At 37.9% G+C, this 25,872-nt stretch overlaps 1 protein-coding gene across 2 annotated transcripts; it reads left to right on the top strand.

Moving 5' to 3' along the window:
- Window positions 1-525: 525 nt before the first annotated feature.
- Window positions 526-2,767, top strand: LOC103974036 (senescence/dehydration-associated protein At4g35985, chloroplastic). Of its 2 annotated transcripts, XM_009388766.3 has the most exons (7): window positions 526-586; window positions 798-948; window positions 1,038-1,607; window positions 1,671-1,804; window positions 1,874-2,040; window positions 2,109-2,193; window positions 2,395-2,767. In XM_009388766.3, the coding sequence occupies exons 3-7, from the start codon at window positions 1,053-1,055 to the stop codon at window positions 2,549-2,551; spliced, it is 1,098 nt and encodes a 365-aa protein (XP_009387041.2). In that variant the 5' UTR covers window positions 526-586; window positions 798-948; window positions 1,038-1,052; the 3' UTR covers window positions 2,552-2,767. The 2 variants fall into 2 exon arrangements, with proteins under 2 accessions (XP_009387041.2, XP_018677222.2); XM_018821677.2 differs by lacking the exon at window positions 526-586 and having other exon boundaries at window positions 601-948.
- Window positions 2,768-25,872: the final 23,105 nt, after the last annotated feature.

The raw sequence follows: 25,872 nt of genomic DNA, 5'->3' as shown, positions 1-25,872 counted from the left end.
GTCAACCAAGGTTAACCGTCATTGATCATTTTTTAATTTTATAAAGGATATTTTGATCATAATATAAAAAAAAAGAGTTTTCTTAGTAAAAATAAAATATTATAGTATCATATGCTAAAATCTTATTATTGAAGGTTTTTTAAATAAATTATCTTATAAATTAATTCAAGTTCTTATCACTTCTAATATGAAACTACAATGTGGTGTTATCATAATTTGACGCAGGATCAATTTAAATTTTAATTGTATATCATGAAACAATCATCCAAATCTTATCACAATCCTTAGTGAACGTCAATAAGTAAAATATAAAACATATTAAACAACTTCTATAATAATCAATGATTCTATAATCTACTGTGATATTGTTCTCGGGCAGTCTATATCCCATCAAGGCGGGCCCCGCCGTCACTTTCACCATCCGCCATCACTTACCCACTTGATTACCCACGAGGAGGGATCGGCGCTTGCACGGGGGACCCACATAGATAACAGTACACGTGATCCAGAACTTGACCTTTCGGTCGAGTCCGCGCGATCACATCGTCTTTCCAAGCTGGGTTGCGATGCTCCGGAGAAATCTGCTGTAAGATCCAAAGTAGCTTTGTGTTCCCAGAATTGGAAGAAGAAGAACACATATTTCTCTCTTTTTTCTTTTTCGCATTTACATGCTTCTTTAAGAGTATTGGCTTGGAGAAATTTCACGAAGAAAAAGAAGTCATTTAGCTAAAAATTCATGTCTTTGGCTTTTGCTTCTTGTTCTTAACAAGCATTGATTTGTATCTCTTCTGGTGCAGCAATCAAAATAGATTGCAAAAATGCCATCATAGATTCTATAGCAGGTGAATATCTTCTTCCTCAAGCATGGAATAAAGTGAGCCACTGAAGAAAGAATGGATTATTCTCATAGCCTGCCATGGTTCCTTCCACAACAAAGATGCTCTCAAGGTTTCAGACTTCAATTGGGAACTACAGCAATTGCCTTCCCTTCCCTCTATTTATCCCTCTCTGAAACTTCTCTCCTTAATCATCTGCAGTTGGAACACAAAGCCATGGGTTGCTGCACACCAAGGACCTCCTCTCCAACAAGGCGAAGCAACCGCAGAGAAGATCTGCTTCTCCAAATCCCAGGTGCTTCGGTCTACTTAATGGAAGATGGAGGAGATGCACCGGTTGAGCTTGCCAAGGGGGACTTCACCGTTCTCAGGATCACAGAAGATGACATGGTGTTAGCAACAGTGGTGAGAGTTGGAGCTGATCTCCGATGGCCCTTGACGAAGGATGAGCCTGTCATCAAGCTCGACCTTCTCCATTACCTCTTTACCTTGCCTTGCAAAGATGGTGGGTTCTTAAACTACGGGGTTTCCTTTGCTGCTCCACATGGAGGCTTGGCTTCTCTGGAAATGTTCCTCAAGGAGAACGCATGTTTCTCTGCTCCTTCGGATGCTTCGTCCTCGTTGAAGAGGAACTCCTCTTATGAGGTTTACTGGAAGGATTACACGCCAAGAATTGAGGACTATAATGGAGTTTTGGCCAAGGCCATTGCAGGAGGGACCGGAGAGATTGTGAAAGGGATATTTAAGTGCAGCAATGCATACACCAGTCAGGTTCGAGTCACTCCTCAACATTCCTCAACATTACAGGGACACTGACCTACAAAATTGTTGCAGGTTCAAAAGGGAGCCACTCTGCTTCAGCCTCAAGATGCAGCAAGCAACACCAATGCATCTGCTGGGAGGAATAAAAGTGACAACAGATCTGAGTCGATGAAGAAGCGTGGCGAAATCAATAAGGCCATCCGAAGGTAATTCGAAAAAAAACTAAGAAGGTAAAGACAGCAAGTGTACGACAAATGACTTGTGGTTGTTCTCAGGGTGAGGAAGCTGTCGGAGATGACAGAGAAGATGAGCAGGACATTGCTTGATGGTGTTGTTCTGGTGACCAGCTCTGTGTCAGTGCCCCTGGTTCGATCCAAAGCTGGGAAATCTCTGCTGGCTACAATACCAGGAGAGGTTCTTCTGGCCTCACTTGATGCAATTAGTGAGTGATGCATTCAGAAAAGTTCGATCCAAGTTTTCTTGGTCTTACACATGGCTTTTGGGGTGCAGACAAAGTTCTTGATGCAGTAGAGGCTGCTGAAAGAAGCACTCTTGCTGCCACTTCAAATGTGGTCTCGGGAGCTGTATCCAAGAGGTAAGAGCTAAGAATTCCTCACCCAGACAGTAACTGACTGCACTAGCATGTGGAAGAGAGCTTGGAGCTCATTCTTTCTTGGCATAATGAGAAGGGTTCCAATGAAATATTCTACCTCTTTACTTTGTTTCTTTATCATGCTTCTTAGTTGATTTCTACTGTTTCTAAGAAACAATGCTTGATGTTCACTGAGGGTGACAGGTTTGGGGAGAGTGCAGGAGAAGCAACAGACGATGTGTTTGCAACCGCAGGCCATGCAATTGGAACTGCATGGAACCTATTCAAGATCAGGAAGGCCATTAGTCCTTCTTCCTCTCTCCAGTCATCAATACTCAAGACTGCAGTCAGGAAGAAGTGACTGCTGTATCAAGCAGAGACGAAGCTAGTATCACCAGGTGATTAGATTGCAGTATGGAATGGAAATGGAACTTCACTATTGAATGTATGATTGTGAAGAAGAAAGTTATACTGCTGTATATAAAGTGGTACCAAGGTTTCGATAATACCAGCATATTATAATTGAAATGTATATAATTGTAAGTTCATATTGGCTGCCAGAATTTGCTCTTCTACATCTGTAATTTGTTGAGGAATATTGATAACCAATTATCATTCAATGAGCAATGTATGGTGGCCAAGCTAGAAAGGGGAGACGAGACCTGTCCCTTTGAATTGTCTATGCAGATATACATCCAAGCAGATAGTTGTAGGTTACCTCCTCTCTTGTCAGCTACGTGGACAAAGGGACAAAGGTAAGATGTTGGAAGCAGTTAAGGGCTACCTTCCCGTTCTGCCTCTCTACTACTCTTCTATAATTAGGTGTAAAAATTTACTTTTAGCACATTTACATGAGGGATCATTTTTCACCACTCGTGTTCACATACATCTACCTCAGGTTATTAACTTGGTTATCGAATGGATCGAGTTGAGAAATCTCTTCGGTCCTCAATCTTCATGCAAGTGACACCTTAGAAGGATGTTTTCACCTCAGAGACACCTTGGACAATCCTGCACACATGGGTTTGGATCACATTGGGCTAACTAGAACATCAACAACATGAACACTTTGCCTGCTGATCCTCCTAATAAACGCTTGAGTAAAGAGACTTTGCCCCTGATCTGAATACTTTCACCCAAGGGAGACAACAACTATTCCTTTCATATATCGGTGCATCCATCTCGACGCAAACACTAATAAAATATTAATGCATATTCAATAACCCAAGTCTCTCACCTATAAGAATGGTTGGAGCCACTTACTTGTCCCTTTTAAGGTGTTATTCAATCTCACTCAACACATGTAGATGTTAATAGGTATGATAGATAGAGGCTATCACTTTGCTTTTGCCTCAGACCCAACAAGCAGTACCTCTAACTCAATTGTAGTCGTTTGCTCCACTACGATCGACATTTGTCGATTTTTCCTAACCCAACATGGTGTTAATATCCTAAGAACACGTAAGGCCTATCGAACCGTACCACCTTCAATCTACCTCGTTTGAATCCAACGCCCAATCAATGGACTCGACGAAGTACTTTCTACAAATCCAACAACAACAAATGGACTGATATTTGAAGAAGATGCAATGAGAGCTCCAATAGTCAAAAGAGAAAGCACTAGTTGACCCCACCTCGTGTCTGTTAGGATCAATAGTCGACACTAAGAGGGGGGGTGAATTAGTGCAGCGGTAAAATAAAATCGGTTTAAAACTTCATTTTGATTAAATAAGTTTCCGACAAAAAATCGTTTCATAAAGATAATAACTTTGAAAGCATATATAAGAGAGTAGTGGATGTAAAGAGCAAGTAAGGAGGTTTGCAGTTAAAGGAAATTACTCAAAGAAATGTAAACCAGATTTTAGAGTGGTTCAATCATTATGACCTACATCCACTTCACCGATTCCTCTTCCGTTGAGGCCACCGGCATCCACTATCGATCTTCCTTTAATAGGCAAAGATCAACCTCCTTCTTACAACTTAATTCTCCTTTTTATCGGGTTTAGGAGATAACCCTTATACCCCCACTTACTCATCTCTCAAACTATTCTAACACTTAGAACTTTGAGAGGAGCTCACACAAGATTGCAACAGTATTTCTTTCCTTTTTTACTCTTAATCCTTGTGTGTCTTACCCAGGAATGAGAGGGGTATTTATAGGCCTCAAGTTGATTCAAACTTGGAGCCTAAAAATATCTCATCCCAGGCTTTCTAGGTTCGGGCGGTACCAACACTTGTGTTGGGTGGTACCACCACCAGTGTTAGTCTGACACTAACACTATACTAGGCGATACCACCGCCCAGTCTGGCTGTACCACCACCTAGAACTAGGCCACTGGGTAGTACCACCGCCTGGTACCCTATCAAGGGCAGTACCACTACCTAGACTGGTGGTACCACTGCCTGACATAGTCTCGGAGACTATGCCATGATAGTGTCACCTCTTGGGTCACTGTTTGGGCCTCTTATTGGGCCCAACATAGTCCTTACATGGGCCCAACTAGCCCATAATTGGGTAGTTCAATTCCAAATCCAATTACGTGCTAACTACAAAATCTAAGACATACTTAAGCTAAACAAGTCCGTAAGTCTTGGTTTCTTCCGACGATCTTCCGGTGAACTTCTAACGATCTCTCGACAATATTCCAGCGGACTCTTGACAAGCTCCTGGACTTTACGACGATCTTCTTGGTGAGTTCCGACGAGCTTCTTTGGCAAGCTTCGAGACTTCTTAATCAATTCCGATAGAACTTCCGATGAACATCCCGACTTCCGATGAACTCTCGAACTCCCAACGAAATCACGTCCTTGACTCCGGAACTTCATTTTGCTTTATGCCTTGCTATCGTAGTTAATCCTAACATATAAAAACATACTTTAATCTGGATCATTAATACTAAGAATGAATCATATTGTCCAGCATGTCATTGGTCCCTTGACGCTTCGTCCGATTCTTTGGCACATCGTCCTCTCTTGTGGCCTATTGGCCAATCGGCCAGTTGACTCCGTAACTCCGATATCCTTGGCATAATATCTACTCTTCTTGGCCTGATGCTCGAATCCATGGCCTGAAGCCTTTTGTCGATATGTCGATCGATCCTCCAACTCGACGTACAATCTTTTGACATGTTCCTCCGGCCCAACATGATTCTTCCTGCTTTAATTGTCTCATCCTGATCGAAGCATCCTACGTCACTAAAAACGTAGATTAAATCATAAATACTTATCAATTGATTTCATCATCAAAATCTGAGATTCAACGATCAGCCCCTTTTTGATAGTGATAACCAATTGATAACGGAGTTAACTTTAACTCCCGGAGTTTAAACAAACTCCCCCTATCAATATGCCATATTGATAGAACCTTGAATTCAAGCTGAATTCAAGTCATTGCAAATTTCATCATGAATATTTACAACACGTCATCATGCATAACATGATCATACTTCTCCCCCTTTATCATCAACAAAAAGGAGAAGTTCCAACTCTTAAGTGTTTGAGATATAAGTTCAAATTTAGATCATTGCATAATAAACATAATTTCCAATTTTATCATTATGCAAGCTAGCAATAATTTTACAACATTTTAAGACATGCAAGTTAGCAATTTTGAGATGTTTAAGAAGTTCTTGAAATATGCAAGTTAGGAATCTTTGCTTCTCTTTTGAGATAATCAAGCTAACAAGTTTGCCCCTTTTCATAATGTGCACGTTAGAAATTCTTTGTCCCCCTTTGTCATTGGCAAAAAGAGAGGAATGACAAAACAATGGTGCAATTCATCAATTTTCAAATATGATAAAAATAAAGCGTCATTCTTATTTCAATATATCATAATTGAGATATGTTAGGATCAAGAGCACTAAGAGGAGGGGGGGGGGGTGGGGGGGTGAATTAGTGCAGCGGAAAACTTTCGCCGTTTAAAACTGCGTTCGTACGATAAAATCATTTCTGACGTAAAACCATTTTCGGAAACTTGAAAGCGAGTTCGTAAATGAGTGCAGCAAAAGTAATGAGGAAGTAAAGCACATATGAAGGTTTGCAATAAGGTAAGCAGCAAGAATAAATGCAAACCAGAGAAGACGAGAGTTTATAGTAGTTCAGTCAATCGTGACATACATCCACTCCTCTGATTCCTCTTCCGTCGATGCCATCGGCATCCACTAACGATCTTCCTTTACTAGGCGAAGATCAACCTCCTTCTTACACCCCTCTTCTCCTTTTACCAGGTTTAGGAGACAACCCTTACAAGCACTAACTCTCCTCTCTTAAACAGAATTCTAACACTTAAGCTAGAGGAGGGAAATTCTAGAGATTGTAGCAATGTTTTCTCTCTTTTAATCTCTCTATGCTTGTGTGTTTTACCCAGGGATAGGAGGGGTATTTATAGGCTCCAAATTAGTTTGAATTTGGAGCTCAAAAATGTCATCTCCCGGATTTTCGGGGTCCTGGCAGTACTACCTCCTGACTAGGGCGGTACAACCGCCTAGCAGCTCGGAGACTGAGCCTCTGGGCTGTGCCACCGCCTGATAGGGGCGGTTGCACCGCTTGCCAGAGCTCAGAGACCGAGCTCAGGCGGTTCCACCGCTTGTCAGGGGCAGTTGCACCGCCTAGTCTCGCTCGGAGACTAAGCCGAGGCGGTGCCACCGCTTGATTGGGGCGGTTACACCGCCTAGTCTCGCTCGAAGACTGAGCTCAAGTAGTGCCACCGTCTGACCTAGGCGGTTGCACTGCCTAGTTTTCCTAGGAGACCATCTCCTTAGCGGTGCCACCACCAACCCTGGCGGTGCCACCGCCTAGCAAGAATTCTGGTCCGAATGGCTTGATCAATTCGGCCCAATTTGGGTCTATCAAGGGCATAATTGCCCCTAGATTAAGTTAATGGGATCACCTCCCATTCCTAACTTAATCGACATGCTAACTACGATGTTTCTTAAGACATTTACTACAACTTGCTCCGGTGCGTCAATCGCTTCTTCCGGTGAGCTTCCGACGAACATCCGACGAAACTTCGGCGATGCTCCAGCGGACTTCCGGCAAACTCTTGGACTTGCATTGATCCACTTGGCGAGTTCCGACGAGCTTCTTTGGCAAGCTCTTGGACTTCTCGGATTTATTCCTATAGAACCTCCGACGACCGTCCGGTCTTCCGTCGAACCCTCGAACTCCCAACGTGATCATAGTCTTGACTCCGGCCCAACTCCTGCCGCATGTCTTACTTCCATCGTAGTTAATCCTGCACATGTAAAATAAAACTTTGATCGAGATAATTAATCATAAGCAATTAACTAAGTTGTCCAGCATGTCATTGGTCCCTCGACGCTTCGTCCGTTTCTTCGGCGCATCGTCCTCTCGTGCGGCCTATGGCCCAATCGGCCAGTTGACTCTGCAACTTCGATATCCTTGGCACAATACCCACTCTTCTTAGCCAGATGTCGGAGTCCACGGCCCGAAGCCTTCTGTCGATACGTCGATCGATCCACCGGCCTGACGTCCAATCTTCTGACATGTTCCTCTAGCACAACATGATTTTTTCTACTTTAATTATCTCATCCCGATCGAAGCATCCTGCGTCACTCAAAATACAGATTAAATCATAAACATATATCAAGTGGTTTCATTATCAAAATACGAGATTCAACAATCTCCCCCATTTTGATGATGACAACCACTTGATGATGGAGTTAACCTTAACTCCTGGAGTTTAAACAAACTCCCCCTATCAATATGTCATATTGATAGAAACTCTTGGATTCAAAAATCCAAGCAACATGTCATCATATACTTATGCATAACATGTCATGTCATCAACATACTTCTCCCCCTTTGTCATAAAAAAAAAGAAGTACAACTATTCTTGTGTTTGTGATATAAGTTCAACTCATTGCATGAAAAACATAATATCAGGTTTTATCATCATGCAGTTTTGAAGCTAGAAAATTTAGCAAGTGTTATATCATGCTTAGAACATTCAAGCTATCAAGTTTTAGATATGCAAGTTTTACAATATACAGAATAGCACTTTTGCTTCTTTTGAGATAGCAACTTCTACATCATGCAAGCAAGCAAATTAGAGATGTTCAAGAAGGCAACTCTTACTTCTTGAAATATGTAAATTTTGTCAACTTTTCTAGATGTGCAAGTTAGCATTGTTTGCTTCTTAATAGGCAAGATAGCACTTTTGTAATTTTTGTTTCTTAAGATGTTCAAGATAGCAAGCTCTACATCTTGCAAGCTAATAATGTTACAGCATTTTAGAACATGCAAGCTAGCAATTTAGAGATGTTCAAGAAAGCAACTCTTGCTTCTTGAAATATGCAAATTTGCTAGATGTGTACGTTAGCATGTTTTGCTTCTTCTTGAGATTTCAAGCTAACAATTATCAACGATGTTCAAGATAGCAATTTCTTCTCTTTTGAGAAGTGCAATTTTTGCTTTTATCTTAAATTGTACAAGTTAGCTTGTTTGCCCCTTTTTATGATGTCCACGCTAGAAATTCTTGCTCCCCCTTTGTCATTGTCAAAAAGAAGGGAAGACTCTTATATCAATTTTCAGATTATGACAAATGTAAGTATCAATCTTATTTGTGCATCATTATATATTCAAATTAAAACATACACAATTTCAAAAACCTTATTTTTCATGCACGATACCGAAAAATAAATCAATCATCAATAATGGGCATATCATACATGATACTCAAACATTAAAATTTTTAAGCATTTATCAACATGTTGATCATGATACTAAACATTCATCATTTAAAGCATTCATGATACATATCATATGCAATACATCATGTACATCATTATCATAAGTATTGCATGCATCATTTCAAATTCATGAATATTTCATCATTGCTTGCATCATACCAAATCATAAAATATAAAATCATCATTAATGCATGATTCCTAATCATCATTTATTTTACATCATGATGGTACCAAATTTCTCAAATTACATCCTACTATGCATGATCGAAACTTCTTATTTGTATACATCAAAATAAATTAATGAATATTTCATGTATTCATATCATCACATAAGGAATATCAAGAAGAATTATTAGGTGATGAGATGTATTTCATGCATTCAAAGAATTTCACATAACAAAATTCAAGTCATAAGCCTTAAAAGTTGTCATGAAATAACATATAAACAATCTTGATTTATAAAATGAATACTCAAGTTATAATTTCGAAAAATCAAGTGAAATCATGATTTATTTTAACAAATCTCTTTTTAAATAAATAACGTAAAGAATTCTAAGGAGATCATGAAAAAGATAGAATTCATTTAATCTTGTAAGAGAACAAAATATTAATTCATGCATATAAAATCTTGATTTAAGCATAAGAAATCTCAATTTACAAATTTCAAAAAATCAAGATAAAGCTCATTTAAATCATCAAATCAAGATCATTTTCAAGAGACTCACAAAAGTAATACAAATAGATTCATTAATTTCCCGTTTTGAAAAATCAATAAAGTAAAAAAATAAATTTTTCAAGAAGAAACCTTTCCACTTTTTAGTTGTTTTAATTCAAGTGATTTATTTCATACATGCATATTCTTTTCTTTTATGCCAAATTAAAACATGCATCAACGTTTAGGATCGAAAAATGAATTTCGTCATAAAACCATCAAGATCAATGGATTCTAAAAAATGAATTGTTAGGATCAAGAAAATCTGAAAATAAAATTTAACAATTTCATGCATTTGGATATGGTTTTGTTATAGATTTTCAAATTCAATCATGAAGATAAAACATGCTCATGATCATGGAAATTTTTGTATCCAAAACACATAATTTCCAACATGTTATTAAGGCATGTAATAGTATAAAATCATCAAGATACACATGCATGGATTAATCCTAAGCATTATCACATATCATATAATTATCATCCCTAATGTTGCATACATCATTCAACATTTCAAAACATAACATGCATGAAACCTTAGCAATATACTTTTCATGATCAAATTTTTAATTTTTCAAAGATGCTAAAAAGAAAAACATGATATAATTTTTGAAAAATAATTTTTTATTTCTTATTCCTACTATCTAAATTAAGCACTGATGAAAGACTTCAACTAATTTCAAAATAATTCAAGAGAGTTGAGTTACTTACCATATAGTCGAAGTTCGTCAAAGCCCAATTCGCCATTTCACCTTTGGAAGTTTTTGATTCATCCTTGGTTGCCTTCCTCTTCTTTGGCCTCTTCCTCCGTTCAAGTTCATTGTTTATTGTAGATTTTTGTTTAATAAACTTATTAAGATTTAGTGTTCGAAGTTCAAGTTCATCATTGTCCTCATCACTTGAGTCATCGCTCAAGTGGTATTTATTTGTCCGGAGTTCTAAATCCTTCCTATTCTTTGGAAGGTGGTTCAAGTGCTCATCGGATTCAAAATATTCCAAAAGTGTTATTTCATAGGTCATTAATAAACCAATTAGTTCTTCAAGTGGAAAAATATTTAAATCTTTTGTTTCTTGTATTGCGGTTATTTTAGGATCCCACCTTTTTGGAAGGGATCTTAAGATCTTGCTTACGAGATCAAAATTCAAAAAAGATTTACCAAGAACTCTTAAATTATTGATGACATCCGTGAAACGGGTGTACATGTCGCCTATAGTCTTGCTTGGTTGCATTCGAAAAAGCTCAAAATCATGCAATAAAATGTTAACTTTCGAGTTTTTGACTCTACTAGTTCCCTCGTGCATGATTTCAAGTGTTCGCCAAATATCGAAAGCCATTTCGCATGTAGAAATCCGATTGAACTCATTTTTGTCCAAAGCGCAAAATAAGGCATTCATAGCCTTTGCGTTTAAAGAAAAATACTTTTTCTCCAAATCCGACCATTTGTTCATCGGTTTAGAGGGAAGTTGAAAATCATTTTCAACGATATTCCATAAATCCAAATTCATAGAAATCAAGAACCTCCGACGACCTCCGACGACCGTCCGGTCTTGCAAGCTCTTGGACTTCTCGGATTTGTTCCTATAGAACCTCCGACGACCGTCCGGTCTTCCGTCGAACTCTCGAACTCCCAACGTGATCATAGTCTTGACTCCGGCCCAACTCCTGCCGCATGTCTTACTTCCATCGTAGTTAATCTTGCACATATAAAATAAAACTTTGATCGAGATAATTAATCATAAGCAATTAACTAAGTTGTCCGGCATGTCATTGGTCCCTCGACGCTTCGTCCGATTCTTCGGCGCATCGTCCTCTCCTGCGGCCTATTGCCCAATCGGCCAGTTGACTCTGCAACTCCGATATCCTTGGCACAATACCCACTCTTCTTAGCATGATGTCGGAGTCCACGGCCCGAAGCCTTCTGTCGATACGTCGACCGATCTACCGGCCCGACGTCCAATCTTCTGACATGTTCCTCTAGCACAACATGATTTTTTCTACTTTAATTATCTCATCCCGATCGAAGCATCCTGCGTCACTCAAAATACAGATTAAATCATAAACATATATCAAGTAGTTTCATTATGAAAATACGAGATTCAACAATCTCCCCCTTTTTGATGATGACAAACACTTGATGATGGAGTTAACCTTAACTCCTGGAGTTTAAACAAACTCCCCCTATCAATATGTCATATTAATAGAAACTCTTGGATTCAAAAATCCAAGCAACATGTCATCATATACTTATGCATAACATATCATGTCATCAACATACTTCTCCCCCTTTGTCATAAAAAAAAAGGAGAAGTACAACTATTCTTGTGTTTGTGATATAAGTTCAACTCATTGCATGAAAAACATAATATCAGGTTTTATCATCATGCAGTTTTGAAGCTAAAAAATTTAGCAAGTGTTATATCATGCTTAGAACATTCAAGCTATCAAGTTTTAGATATGCAAGTTTTACAATATACAGAATAGCACTTTTGCTTCTTTTGAGATAGCAACTTCTACATCATGCAAGCAAGCAAATTAGAGATGTTCAAGAAGGCAACTCTTACTTCTTGAAATATGTAAATTTTGTCAAATTTCTAGATGTGCAAGTTAGCATTGTTTGCTTCTTGATAGGCAAGATAGCACTTTTGTAATTTTTGTTTCTTAAGATGTTCAAGATAGCAAGCTCTACATCTTGCAAGCTAATAATGTTACAACATTTTAGAACATGCAAGCTAGCAATTTAGAGATGTTCAAGAAAGCAACTCTTGCTTCTTGAAATATACAAGTTTGCTAGATGTGTACGTTAGCATGTTTTGCTTCTTCTTGAGATTTCAAGCTGGCAATTATCAACGATGTTCAAGATAGCAATTTCTTCTCTTTTGAGAAGTGCAATTTTTGCTTTTATCTTGAATTGTGCAAGCTAGCTAGTTTGCCTCTTTTCATGATGTCCACGCTAGAAATTCTTGCTCCCCCTTTGTCATTGTCAAAAAGAAGGGAAGACCCTTATATCAATTTTCATATTATGACAAAGGTAAGTATCAATCTTATTTGTGCATCATTATATATTCAAATTAAAACATACATAATTTCAAAAACCTTATTTTTCATGCACGATACCGAAAAATAAATCAATCATCAATAATGGGCATATCATACATGATACTCAAACATTAAAATTTTTAAGCATTTATCAACATGTTGATCATGATACCAAACATTCATCATTTAAAGCATTCATGATACATATCATATGCAATACATCATGTACATCATTATCATAAGTATTGCATGCATCATTTCAAATTCATGAATATTTCATCATTGCATGTATCATACCAAATCATAATATATAAAATCATCATTAATGCATGATTCCTAATCATCATTTATTTTACATCATGATGGTACCAAATTTGTCAAATTACATCATACTATGCATGATCGAAACTTCTTATTTATATACATCAAAATAAATTAATGAATATTTCATGTATTCATATCATCACATAAGGAATATCAAGAAGAATTATTTGGTGATGAGATGTATTTCATGCATTCAAAGAATTTCACATAACAAAATTCAAGTCATAAGCCTTAAAAGATGTCATGAAATAACATATAAACAATCTTGATTTATAAAATGAATACTCAAGTTATAATTTCAAAAAATCAAGAGAAACCGTGATTTATTTTAACAAATCTCCTTTTAAATAAATAACGTAAAGAATTCTTAGGAGATCATGAAAAAGATAGAATTCATTCAATCTTGTAAGAGAACAAAATATTAATTCATGCATATAAAATTTTGATTTAAGCATAAGAAATCTCAATTTACAAATTTTGAAAAATCAAGATAAAGCTCATTTAAATCATCAAATCAAGATCATTTTCAAGAGACTCACAAAAGTAATACAAATAGATTCATTAATTTCCCGTTTTGAAAAATCAATAAAGTAAAAAAATAAATTTTTCAAGAAGAAACCTTTCCACTTTTTAGATGTTTTAATTCAAGTGATTTATTTCATACATGCATATTCTTTTCTTTTATGCCAAATTAAAACATGCATCAACGTTTAGGATCAAAAAATGAATTTCGTCATAAAACCATCAAGATCAATGGATTCTAAAAAATGAATTGTTAGGTTCAAGAAAATTCGAAAATGAAATTTAACAATTTCATGCATTTGGATATGAATTTGTTATAGATTTTCAAATTCAATCATGAAGATAAAACATGCTCATGATCATGGAAATTTTTGTATCCAAAACACATAATTTCCAACATGTTATTAAGGCATGTAATAGTATAAAATCATCAAGATACACATGCATGGATTAATCCTAAGCATTATCACATATCATATAATTATCATCCCTAATGTTGCATACATCATTCAACATTTCAAAACATAACATGCATGAAACCTTAGCAATATACTTTTCATGAACAAATTTTTAATTTTTCAAAGATGCTAAAAAGAAAAACATGATATAATTTTTGAAAAACAATTTTTTATTTCTTATTCCTACTATCTAAATTAAGCACTGATGAAAGACTTCAACTAATTTCAAAATAATTCAAGAGAGTTGAGTTACTTACCTTATAGTCGAAGTTCGTCAAAGCCCAATTCGCCATTTCACCTTTGGAAGTTTTTGATTCATCCTTGGTTGCCTTCCTCTTCTTTGGCCTCTTCCTCCGTTCAAGTTCATTGTTTATTGTATATTTTTGTTTAATAAACTTATTAAGATTTAGTGTTCAAAGTTCAAGTTCATCATTGTCCTCATCACTTGAGTAATCGCTCAAGTGGTATTCATTTGTCCAGAGTTCTAAATTCTTCCTATTCTTTGGAAGGTGGTTCAAGTGCTCATCGGATTCAAAATATTCCAAAAGTGTCATTTCATAGGTCATTAATAAACCAATTAGTTCTTCAAGTGGAAAAATATTTAAATCTTTTGTTTCTTGTATTGCGGTTATTTTAGGATCCCACCTTTTTGGAAGGGATCTTAAGATCTTGCTTACGAGATCAAAATTCAAAAAAGATTTACCAAGAACTCTTAAATTATTGATGACATCCGTGAAACGGGTGTACATGTCGCCTATAGTCTTGCTTGGTTGCATTCGAAAAAGCTTAAAATCATGCAATAAAATGTTAACTTTCGAGTCTTTGACTCTACTAGTTCCCTCGTGCATGATTTCAAGTGTTCGCCAAATATCGAAAGCCGTTTCGCATGTAGAAATCCGATTGAACTCATTTTTGTCCAAAGCGCAAAATAAGGCATTCATAGCCTTTGCGTTTAAAGAAAAATACTTTTTCTCCAAATCCGACCATTTGTTCATCGGTTTAGAGGGAAGTTGAAAATCGTTTTCAACGATATTCCATAAATCCAAATTCATAGAAATCAATAACCTCCGACGACCTCCGACGACCGTCCGGTCTTGCAAGCTCTTGGACTTCTCGGATTTATTCCTATAGAACCTCCGACGACCGTCCGGTCTTCCGTCGAACTCTCGAACTCCCAACGTGATCATAGTCTTGACTCCGGCCCAACTCCTGCCGCATGTCTTACTTCCATCGTAGTTAATCCTGCACATGTAAAATAAAACTTTGATCGAGATAATTAATCATAAGCAATTAACTAAGTTGTCCGGCATGTCATTGGTCCCTCGACGCTTCGTCCAATTCTTCAGCGCATCGTCCTCTCCTGCGGCCTATTGCCCAATCGGCCAGTTGACTCTGCAACTCCGATATCCTTGGCACAATACCCACTCTTCTTGGCGCGATGTCGGAGTCCACGGCCTGAAGCCTTCTGTCGATACGTCGACCGATCCACCGGCCCGACGTCCAATCTTCTGACATGTTCCTCTAGCACAACATGATTTTTTCTACTTTAATTATCTCATCCCGATCGAAGCATCCTGTGTCACTCAAAATACAGATTAAATCATAAACATATATCAAGTAGTTTCATTATGAAAATACGAGATTCAACAATCTCCCCCTTTTTGATGATGACAACCACTTGATGATGGAGTTAACCTTAACTCCTTGAGTTTAAACAAACTCCCCCTATCAATATGTCATATTAATAGAAACTCTTGGATTCAAAAATCCAAGCAACATGTCATCATATACTTATGCATAACATGTCATGTCATCAACATACTTCTCCCCCTTTGTCATAAAAAAAAAGAAGTACCACTATTCTTGTGTTTGTGATATAAGTTCAACTCATTGCATGAAAAACATAATATCAGGTTTTATCATCATGCAGTTTTGAAGCTAAAAAATTTAGCTAGTGTTATATCATGCTTAGAACATTCAAGCTATAAAGTTTTAGATATGCAAGTTTTACAATATACAGAATAGCACTTTTGCTTCTTTTGAGATAGCAACTTCTACATCATGCAAGCAAGCAAATTAGAGATGTTCAAGAAGGCAACTCTTACTTCTTGAAATATGTAAATTTTGTCAACTTTTCTAGATGCGCAAGTTAGCATTATTTGCTTCTTGATAGGTAAGATAACACTTTTGTAATTTTTCTAGATTCAAAAGTAACGGCTTTACAAGAAACAAAAGATTTAAATATTTTTCCACTTGAAGAACTAATTGGTTCATTGATCACATATGAAATGACGTGCAATGCACGTGAAGAACTTGAGAACCACCTTCCAAAGAACAGAAAGGATTTGGGACATAGAACATTTGAAGACTACTCGAGCATAAGCTCAAGTGATGGTGAACTTAAACTACAAATGAAACAAAAATTAAAAAGTAAAAAGAACGGAACTACTTGCTTTGAACGCAAGAAGAAGAACAAAAATTGGGATGAATCGCGCTCCTCCGAAGACGAGGAGAAAATCAACAAAGGCGAGGTGGCAAACTACGCCTTTACGCCTTTCGATGCTGAGGTAATCAAAATGCCTTTAATTCACTTTGAAATTATATGATGCTTTTCATAAAGCATTTTTCTTTTTTATTTAATTTTCTTAAAAATTACATGTTTAATAATTTTATAATGAAAATATAAACAATTAGAAATCATGCTATATGTGGTTAAGAAGTAATAAAGTGTATCATGTTGATTTCCATTGTTATTTCTCGATTTTGAGTATATGAAACCATGTTTAATTTGAAGTTATGATTAATGAGTATATATTTTTGAAATTATGTATGATGATTCATGATATTTATGGATTATCAATTTTCATGATAATAACAGTGGCTTTAAAAAAAAAAAAAATTATTGATGCATGTTTTCATAAATGAAAAGGCATGCTAACATGAAATCGACCACTTAAAATGAAACTCTTAAAAAGGGGGAAAATATATTATCAATGAAATCATGAATCTATTTATGTTATAAATTTTGTGAGCCATAAAAATGATTTTGATGATTTAAATTTGAAATGAGTTTTATCAAAATCATGATCTTGATTTATCAAATTGAATGAATTAAAAATGAATGATGATTTTTCTCTTGAAAGATTGTGACTTGTACTCCTTGTATTCATGATATGATTTTTATGCAATTCTTTGTATTCATGAAATATTTATCTCATCACCCAATTATTTCTTTTCAATATTCCTCAAGTGATGATATGAATGCATGAGATATTCATGAATTTATTTTGATGTATGCAAATGAGAAGTTTCGATCATGCATGGTAGGATGCAATGTGACAAATTAATACCATGATGAATTGAAATATTTATGATTTGGAATGATGCATATGCTTTTTATTATGATAATGTATGATGTGTATCATGAATTCTTAAAAAAAATTAAATAAATAAATGTTTATATCATGTTAGATGGTTTTACATATTATGCATGATAAGCTATAGTGATGAGTGAAACAATGATTGAAATAATATGAATGATGATTTGGAATCATGCATATAATAATGAGTTTATATGTTTTGAAAATGTGCATGTTTTAATTTGAAAATATAATGATGCACAAATGAGATTGATACTAACCTTTGTCATGATTTAAAAATTGATGTAAAGGGTTTTTCCCTTCTTTTTGACAATGACAAAAGGGGAGATAGCTAGCTTGCACAATTCAAGAAGAAAGCAAAAATTACACTTCTCAAAAGAGAAGAAATTGCTATCTTGAACATCACCAAGAAGTGCTATCTTGTAAATCTCAAGACACACAAATGCAATCATGCAAAATTTGTAATTTTACACATCATTAAAATTTATGATGCTTTGGTGATTATGCATGTTCTAAAATGTTATAAAATTCACTAGCTTGCATGATGTAGAACTTAACTATATTGAACATCACCAAGGAATGCTATCTTGCCTATCTCAAGAAGCAAAAAGTTAACTTGCACATCTAGCAAAACTTATATTTCAAGAAGCAAGAGTTGCTTTCTTGAACATCTCAAAATTGCTAGCTTGCGGGCCTTAAAATGTAAAAATTTTTTTGCTAGCTTGTATATGGTAAACTTGCTATCATACTACCATGATGATGAGCATGCCTTATCTTCATGATTATATTTGAAAAACTATGGCAAAAATATGTCCGAATGATTAAACGTGTTAAAATTATTTTTCAGACTTTTTTGATTGAATGATCAAATCACTTGATTGCCATAATGATTTTACACAATTACTTGCCATAATTACATGTTGGAAATTATGTGCTTGAATACAAAAATTTCCATGATAATAAGCATGTTTTACCTTCATGATTGTAATTGAATATCTCTAGTAAAACCGTGTCCGAATGTATGAAAGTGTCAAATTTTATTTTCGGATTTTCTTGATCCTAACAATTGGATTTTCTTGATACATTATCCTCTTCCAAACTTAACAAGCTTATGTCATATCAAGTTTAATTCACATCATTGATTTTTGACATATGGAATCATCTAGCAAATGCACTTATCATGTGAAAAATATTTTTCGAGAAACATATTTGATGATTCCCTCTTATAAAAGGAAGATATTTTTACATACAAGGATTTGACTCACTTACATATCTTAATCCTTGCAAAAATGAAGTGTGCTTTAATATCTTATCGATTTGAACTTCACATATGGCTTTCCTCCTTCATGTAAAAAGATAACAAATAAAAAGGAAGAAGCAATAAAAGCTATCTCCATGTCATGTTTTTCTCGAGATGTTTGCATAATTGGTATCCTATCACTCACTGTTGGAAAATGACATGAACCAACTTATGGCATCGCACTTATATTTAAAATTTGCTTATATCGTTCTCCTTGTTGTTGATGACAAAGGGGGAGAAATATATAAATTGATACTATGAGTGTCATATTTGAAGAATATGAATAGATGTCATGAATGCCATATTATGATGAGATATCAAAAGCAGCATTCATATGAATAGGTGCTATGAATGTCATATCATGTTAAGATATCAAGAACTTGAATCGCAATTTTACATATTGATATCTTACCATTTAATAATAGCAAACTTGCATGATGGTAACAATAGATATTATGTTTTTCATGCAATGAGTTAAACTTCCATCACAAACACTTGATTGTGATACCTCTCCTTTTTGTTGATAACAAAGGGGGAGAAGTATGTTGATGACATGACATGTTATGCATAAGTTTATGATGACATGTTGCTTGGATTTTTGAATCCAAGAGTTTCTATCAATATGGCATATTGATAGGGGGAGTTTGTTTAAACTCTGGGAGTTAAGGTTAACTCCGTTTATGATGACATGTTGCTTAGATTTTTGAATCTAAGAGTTTCTATCAATATGGCATATTGATAGGGGGAGTTTGTTTAAACTCCAGGAGTTAAGTTTAACTCCGTCATCAAGTGGTTGTCATCATCAAAAAGGGGGAGATTGTTGAATCTCGTATTTTGATGATGAAACTACTTGATATATGTTTATGATTTAATCTGCATTTTGAGTGACGCAGGATGCTTCGATCTGGATGATACAATTAAAGCAGGAAAATCATGTTGTGCCGGAGGAACATGTCAGAAGATTGGACGTCGGGTCGGTGGATCGGTCGACGTATCGATAGAAGACTTCGGGTCGTGGACTCGGGCATCGGGCCAAGAAGAGCGGGTATTGTGCCAAGGATATCGGAGTTGCGGAGTCAACAGGCCGATTGGGCAATAGGCTGCAGGAAAGGACGATGCGCCGAAGAATCGGACGAAGCGTCGAGGGACCAATGACATGCCGGACAACTTGGTTAATTGCTTAGGATTAATTGTCTCGATCGAAGTTTTTGTTTTGAGTGTACAGGATTAACTACGATGAAAGTAAGACATGCAGCAGGAGTTGCGCCGGAGTCATGACAATGATCACGTTGGGAGTTCAAGAGCTCGACGGAAGTTCGGACAATCGTCGGAGGTTTTGCGGGAACAAATCCGAGAAGTCCAGAAGCTTGCCAAAGGAGCTCGTCGGAACTTGCCAAGTGGATCGTCGCAAGTCTAGGAGTTTGCCGGAAGTCCGCAGGAGGATCACCGAGGGTTCGTCGGATGATCGACGGAAGTTCGCCGGAAACTCGCCGGAAGAAGCGATTGACACACCGGAGCAAGCTGTAGAATATGTCTTAGGAAATAATCGTAGTTAGCACATTGATTAAGTTAGAAATGGGAGGTGATCCCATTAGCTTAATCTTGGGGCAATTGGGCCCCTGAAAGAATCAAATTGGGCCGAATGGATTAACCCATTCGGACCCTGATTGCTGTGGGAGGTGCAACCGCCCAAGCCAGGAGGTAGCACTGCCCAGGCTATTTCTCCCAGCGAGACTAGGCGGTGCAACCGCCCCAGCCAAGAGGTGGCACCGCCCCGGGCTCAGTCTCCGAGTGAGACTGGGCGGTGCAACCTCTTCTGTCAAGAGGTAGCACCGCCAGAGCTCAAGTTTTGAGCTCTGCCAGGCGGTGCAACCGCCTGAGCTCGGTCTTCGAGCTCTGGCAGAGAGGTGCAACCGCCCCTGACAGAGGTGGCACCGCCCAGAGGCTCAGTCTTCGAGATCTGTCAAGCGGTGCAACCGCCCTAGTCAGGAGGTGCAACCGCCTGATCCCGGAATTCCTAGAATTGACAGATTTGAGCTCCAAATTTGAACTGGGTTGGGGCCTATAAATACCCCACCCATTCAGCACTGAAAGTACAGAACACACACTCGAAATCTTGCTGTCTTTCTGTGGTTCTTAGAGCTCAAAACTGCTAGTTCTCCTCCTTTTGTTCTTCAAAGTTTGAGTTGTAAAGAGAGGAGAGAAAACTTCTGTAAGGGTTGTCTCCTAAGCCCGTCAAAAGGAGTGAATCTGTAAAAGGGTGGTTGGCCTTCGCCTATTGAAGGAAGGCCTCTAGTTGACATCGGTGACGTCGTCGGTGGAGGAAGCCAAAAGTGGAGTAGGTCAAGATTGACCGAACCACTCTAAATCTCGGTTTGCATTTCCTTTGAGCATTTTACCTTCACTGCAAACTTCTTAATAGCTTACTGCCCTCTATGATTTTACGAACGAGTTTCAAGCTTCAGACGTAAATCTGTGTTTAGACGTAAATCTGCGTTTAGACGTAAATCTGCTTGTTCGTATGATCATCATATTGCAGATTGCGTTTACGTTTTGAGCTTTACCATAACTGCACACTACCTTTATACTCTTGCTTAAACTGCGTCTTATCTAATCAAGTGATTTACAAATCAACATTTAGACGTAAATCAGTTTCTTCGTACGAACGCCGGATTTCAGTTTGCGCCGATATTCTGTTTTCATTATAGCTGTAAACTGCCTGCATAGTTTGACTTTAACCTTGCTTAGTATCAACCTTCATACAGAAGTTGTTTTTATCGTTTGAACGCAGCTTTCGATTTTAATTGTAGAAAGTTTTCTGTTGCACTAATTCACCCCCCCCCCCCTCTCTTAGTGCTCTCGATCCTAACATCCACGGCCCGAAGCCTTCTGTCGATACGTCGACCGATCCACCCGCCCGACGTCTAATCTTCTGACATGTTCCTCCGGCACAATATGATTTTTCCTACTTTAATTGTCTCATCCTGATTGAAGCATCCTGCATCACTCAAAACGCAGATTAAATCATAAACATATATCAAGTGATTTCATCATCAAAATATGAGATTCAAAAAGATAATCCTTGAATTTAAATTTAATTCAAATCAATGCAATTTAAATCATGATTCTTATACATGATATGCAATACATCAAATACATCATCATAATAAAATCATAAGTATTGCATGCATCATTTTTGAATAAGTTAGCAACTTTGCTTCCTAGAAAGTTTTTCTCTTTGCAATATGTGAGCTAGCAAATTTTACACATGAAAGTTGGTAAGATTTTTGTATCTTTTTTAGATGAGCAAGCATTTTGCTTCTTCTTGAAAGATGCAAGCTAGCAAAATTTGCTCCCCCTATGTCATTGTTAAATAGAAGGGAAGAATACAATATTGTGATTCTTTTCCCTTTTTATCAATCTTCACATCATGACAAATATAAAGTATCATTCAATATGGTATCATTTCAAAAAATGATAATTGTTGACTTTCACATCATAAAAAAAAATTCATAGCATTGCATGCATTCATATCATCACCTGAAGAATATCAAGAAGAACTTAGAGATGCAAAATACTTCATAAATACAGGGAATTTTACAAAGCCAAAAAATCATATCATGAAGGATGAGATTGTTAGGACTCTAGCTAGGAGAGTCCTAATTGAGAGGGACATTTTGTTAGGACTCTAACTAGGAGAGTCCTAATTGAGAGGGACATTCATGTAGGAGGTTTTTTTCTTAGAGAAGAATTAGGAGTTGTAAGGGAATAGGAGTCTTGAGTAGGAGTCCTATTAGGAGTTGGTTAGAAGTAAGAGTCTTAAGTAGGAGTCATATTAGGAGTTAGGGTTTAGAAGCCCTATAAATAGCCATGTATTCCTTCTCTTTTCTTAAGCAATAGATGAATCTTTTCTGCAGCCTTTGAGCAACAACTTGGAGGGAGGAACCCCTATAGAGTTCCAAGGAGGCCGATCCCCTAAAGAGATCAACCCCAAGTTTAGAATCTGCAAGGGTTCTAACACCTGTTCCAAGGAGGCCGATCCCCTAAAAAGATCAACCCCAAGTTTAGAATCTATAAGGGTTCTAACACCTGGTATCAGAGCAGCGTTCTTGGCATCTCGCTGCCCTTCCACTACCATCCATCAACCCTCCACAACCGCCCAAAGCAATTCCCACAATTGCTTAAGAGATCATTGTCAAATTCCGCCATCATCTCCATCACCGCGGATCATCCCATGAATTGCAACAGGTTCTGGTTTCCTACCTTACTACTGCTGCAATTTAGTTATCCCTATCCGAAAATCCAAAAAAAAAAAAATTATTCCTATATTGCTGCATAAACTTTTCGTCACAAAGTTTTCATCTCTACAATGAAAGATACATTGTAGAATTTCAGCCGCATAGCACTGTTTGTTTGATCTTGATACTATATTTTCTCTGTATATAAACTAAGATATTACTATCAATTCCCTCCTCAAATCTCTCAAATTTTTGGTGGAGATTTCGTCGAGAAACCACTGTTTCTTCGACGATAATTCTGCTCTTACAAGACAACACAATTCTGCAGCAAACTTTCACTGATTTCTATCAAACCTATATATGTCTTTAACCCATCAACAAAAGAGAGATCTTAACATCACAGATTTGAAGTTATATACTATGGCATCTGAGGAGGTAATCAGTGCTAAATTTGAAGCCTTTGAGGCACGAATGGAGGATAAGATTCGGACTCTCCTTACCGAATTCAGTTTGGGCCAACCACCAAGCCCGAAGAAATCACATCAAGGAGAGAGCTCTAACCAATCACATCATGCCCAAAGAGATGACTTCCAAGAGAGGGGAGGCTCTATGACCGACCCCAACTATTCGTGCATGAGAGTGGACTTCCCTAGATGGGAAGAAGGAGACCCAATTGGTTGGATCTCGCACGCGGAGCGATATTTTCGGTACCATAAAACTGCGGATGCATCCATAGTGGAAATTGTAGCTATACATCTTGAAGGGGATGCCGTACAATAGTTTGACTAGTTTGAACACACTTATTGAGTCCTTTCATGGTGATAATTCAAAGAAGGACTACTGATCCGCTTCGGACCAACTTATTACGAGAACATTGACGGACAACTAGCAAAGATCCGACAAACCTCCACCATTCAGGAGTACCAAACCAGGTTTGAAAGGTTATCTAATCAAAATCGTGATTGGTCTAAAAAACAACTATTGGGGACCTTTATTGAGGGCTTAAAGTCGGAGATCCGGGGAGAAGTTAAGGCGTGATAACCATACACGCTTATGGCAGTCATCTCTTTCGCATGACTTCAAGAGGAGCAATTGAACCATGAAGCCTGGAGGACTAGGATCACTCCACGACCTACAATACTAAAGCCCTCAGCCCCCCCTACTATCAACCGAGTCCCTACACCGAAAAGGTTAACAAGAGAAGAACTTTAGGAGCGATCTGCAAAGGGGTTATGTTGGCATTGCGACGAGCCATGGAGCCGCGAGCATCGCTATAAAAAAGGTAGACTTCTTATGATTGAACCAGTAGAAGAAGAGGTCATTGAACATCTAGAAGAGAGTCTTGAACATGAAGAAGAAGATATGGAAGAAGAGCCACAGCTGACCGACATTACGGTACACGCACTAGCCTGCTACTCAAATCCGCAAACAATGAAAGTTGGAGGCCTTCTCAAACAACAGCCGATCACTGTTCTCATCGACAAGGGTAGCACTAATAACTTCATGAATAGTAAGGTTGCTGCTCGGATGACACTGTATATTGAAGGTTGCAGCAAGTTCGATGTAAAGGTTGCCGACGGCAGAATCCTAAAGTGCGACCAAAGATGCCCGCACGTGAAACTATTACTGCAAGACCAAGAAATTATCACCGATTTCTTCCTCCTACCAATCGATGACTATGAGGCAGTGCTTGGTATAGAATGGCTGACTACACTAGGTGATGTCTCTTGGAACTTTTCTAAATTAATTATGAAATTCTACTGTAAGGGCAAACAGATCATCCTACGCGGGAAGCGCGGAAGCAACGTTACCACTGTTTTGACCCAACGAATGGAGAAAGTTTTGCACAAGTTAAATGGTGGCTTTTTGATGCATCTCCAGCCACAACCAGAAGAGAAGAAAATAGAAATTGAAGATCAAAATCTTGCCCAATTGCTTACTGAATTTGCCGACATATTTGCTGAACCGCACGGTCTTCCTCCTTCTCGGCAACATGACCATCGAATTCCAATCTTTTCGGGCAAGCCACCAGCAAACTGTTGAATCTCGTATTTTGATGATGAAACCACTTGATATATGTTTATGATTTAATCTGCGTTTTGAGTGACGTAGGATGCTTCGATCAGGATGAGACAATTAAAGCAGGAATATCATGTTGTGCCGGAGGAACATGTCAGAAGATTAGACGTCAGGCCGGTGGATCGGTCGACGTATCGACAGAAGGCTTCAGGCCATGGACTCGGGCATCGGGCCAAGAAGAGCGGGTATTGTGCCAAGGATATCGGAGTTACGGAGTCAACTGGCCGATTGGGCAATAGGCCGCAGGAGAGGACGATGCGCCGAAGAATCGGACGAAGCGTCGAGGGACCAATGACATGCCGAACAACTTGGTTAATTGCTTAGGATTAATTGTCTCGATCGAAGTTTTGTTTTAAGTGTGCAGGATTAACTACGATGAAAATAAGATATGCAACAGGAGTTGCGCCGGAGTCAAGACAATGATCACGTTGGGAGTTCGAGAATTCGACGGAAGTTCGGACAGTCGTCGGAAGTTCTGCGGGAACAAATCCGAGAAGTCCATAAGCTTGCCAAAGAAGCTCGTCGGAACTCGCCAAGTGAATTGTTGCAAGTCTAGGAGTTTGCCAGAAGTCCGCAGGAGCATCACCGAGGGTTCATCGGATGATCGACGGAAGTTCGCCGGAAGCTCGCTGGAAGAAGCGATTAACGTACCGGAGCAAGTTGTAGTAAATGTCTTAGGAAATATCATAGTTAGCACATTGATTAAGTTGGAAATGGGAGGTGATCCCATTAACTTAATCTTGGGGCAATTGGGCCCCTGAAAAACCCAAATTGGGCCGAATGGATCAACCTATTCGGACCCTGATTTCTGCCAGGCGGTTGAACTGCCCAAGGCAGGAGGTTGCACCGCCTGGGCTCAGTCTCCGAGCGAGACTAGGAGGTACAACCGCTCCAGCCAGGCGGTGGCACCGCCTAGGGCTTA

This window comes from Musa acuminata, chromosome BXJ2-6 (genome assembly GCF_036884655.1).
Source record: "Musa acuminata AAA Group cultivar baxijiao chromosome BXJ2-6, Cavendish_Baxijiao_AAA, whole genome shotgun sequence".
NCBI classification, from domain to species: Eukaryota; Viridiplantae; Streptophyta; class Magnoliopsida; order Zingiberales; family Musaceae; genus Musa; species Musa acuminata.
This window is presented reverse-complemented; position numbering and strand designations above follow the sequence as displayed.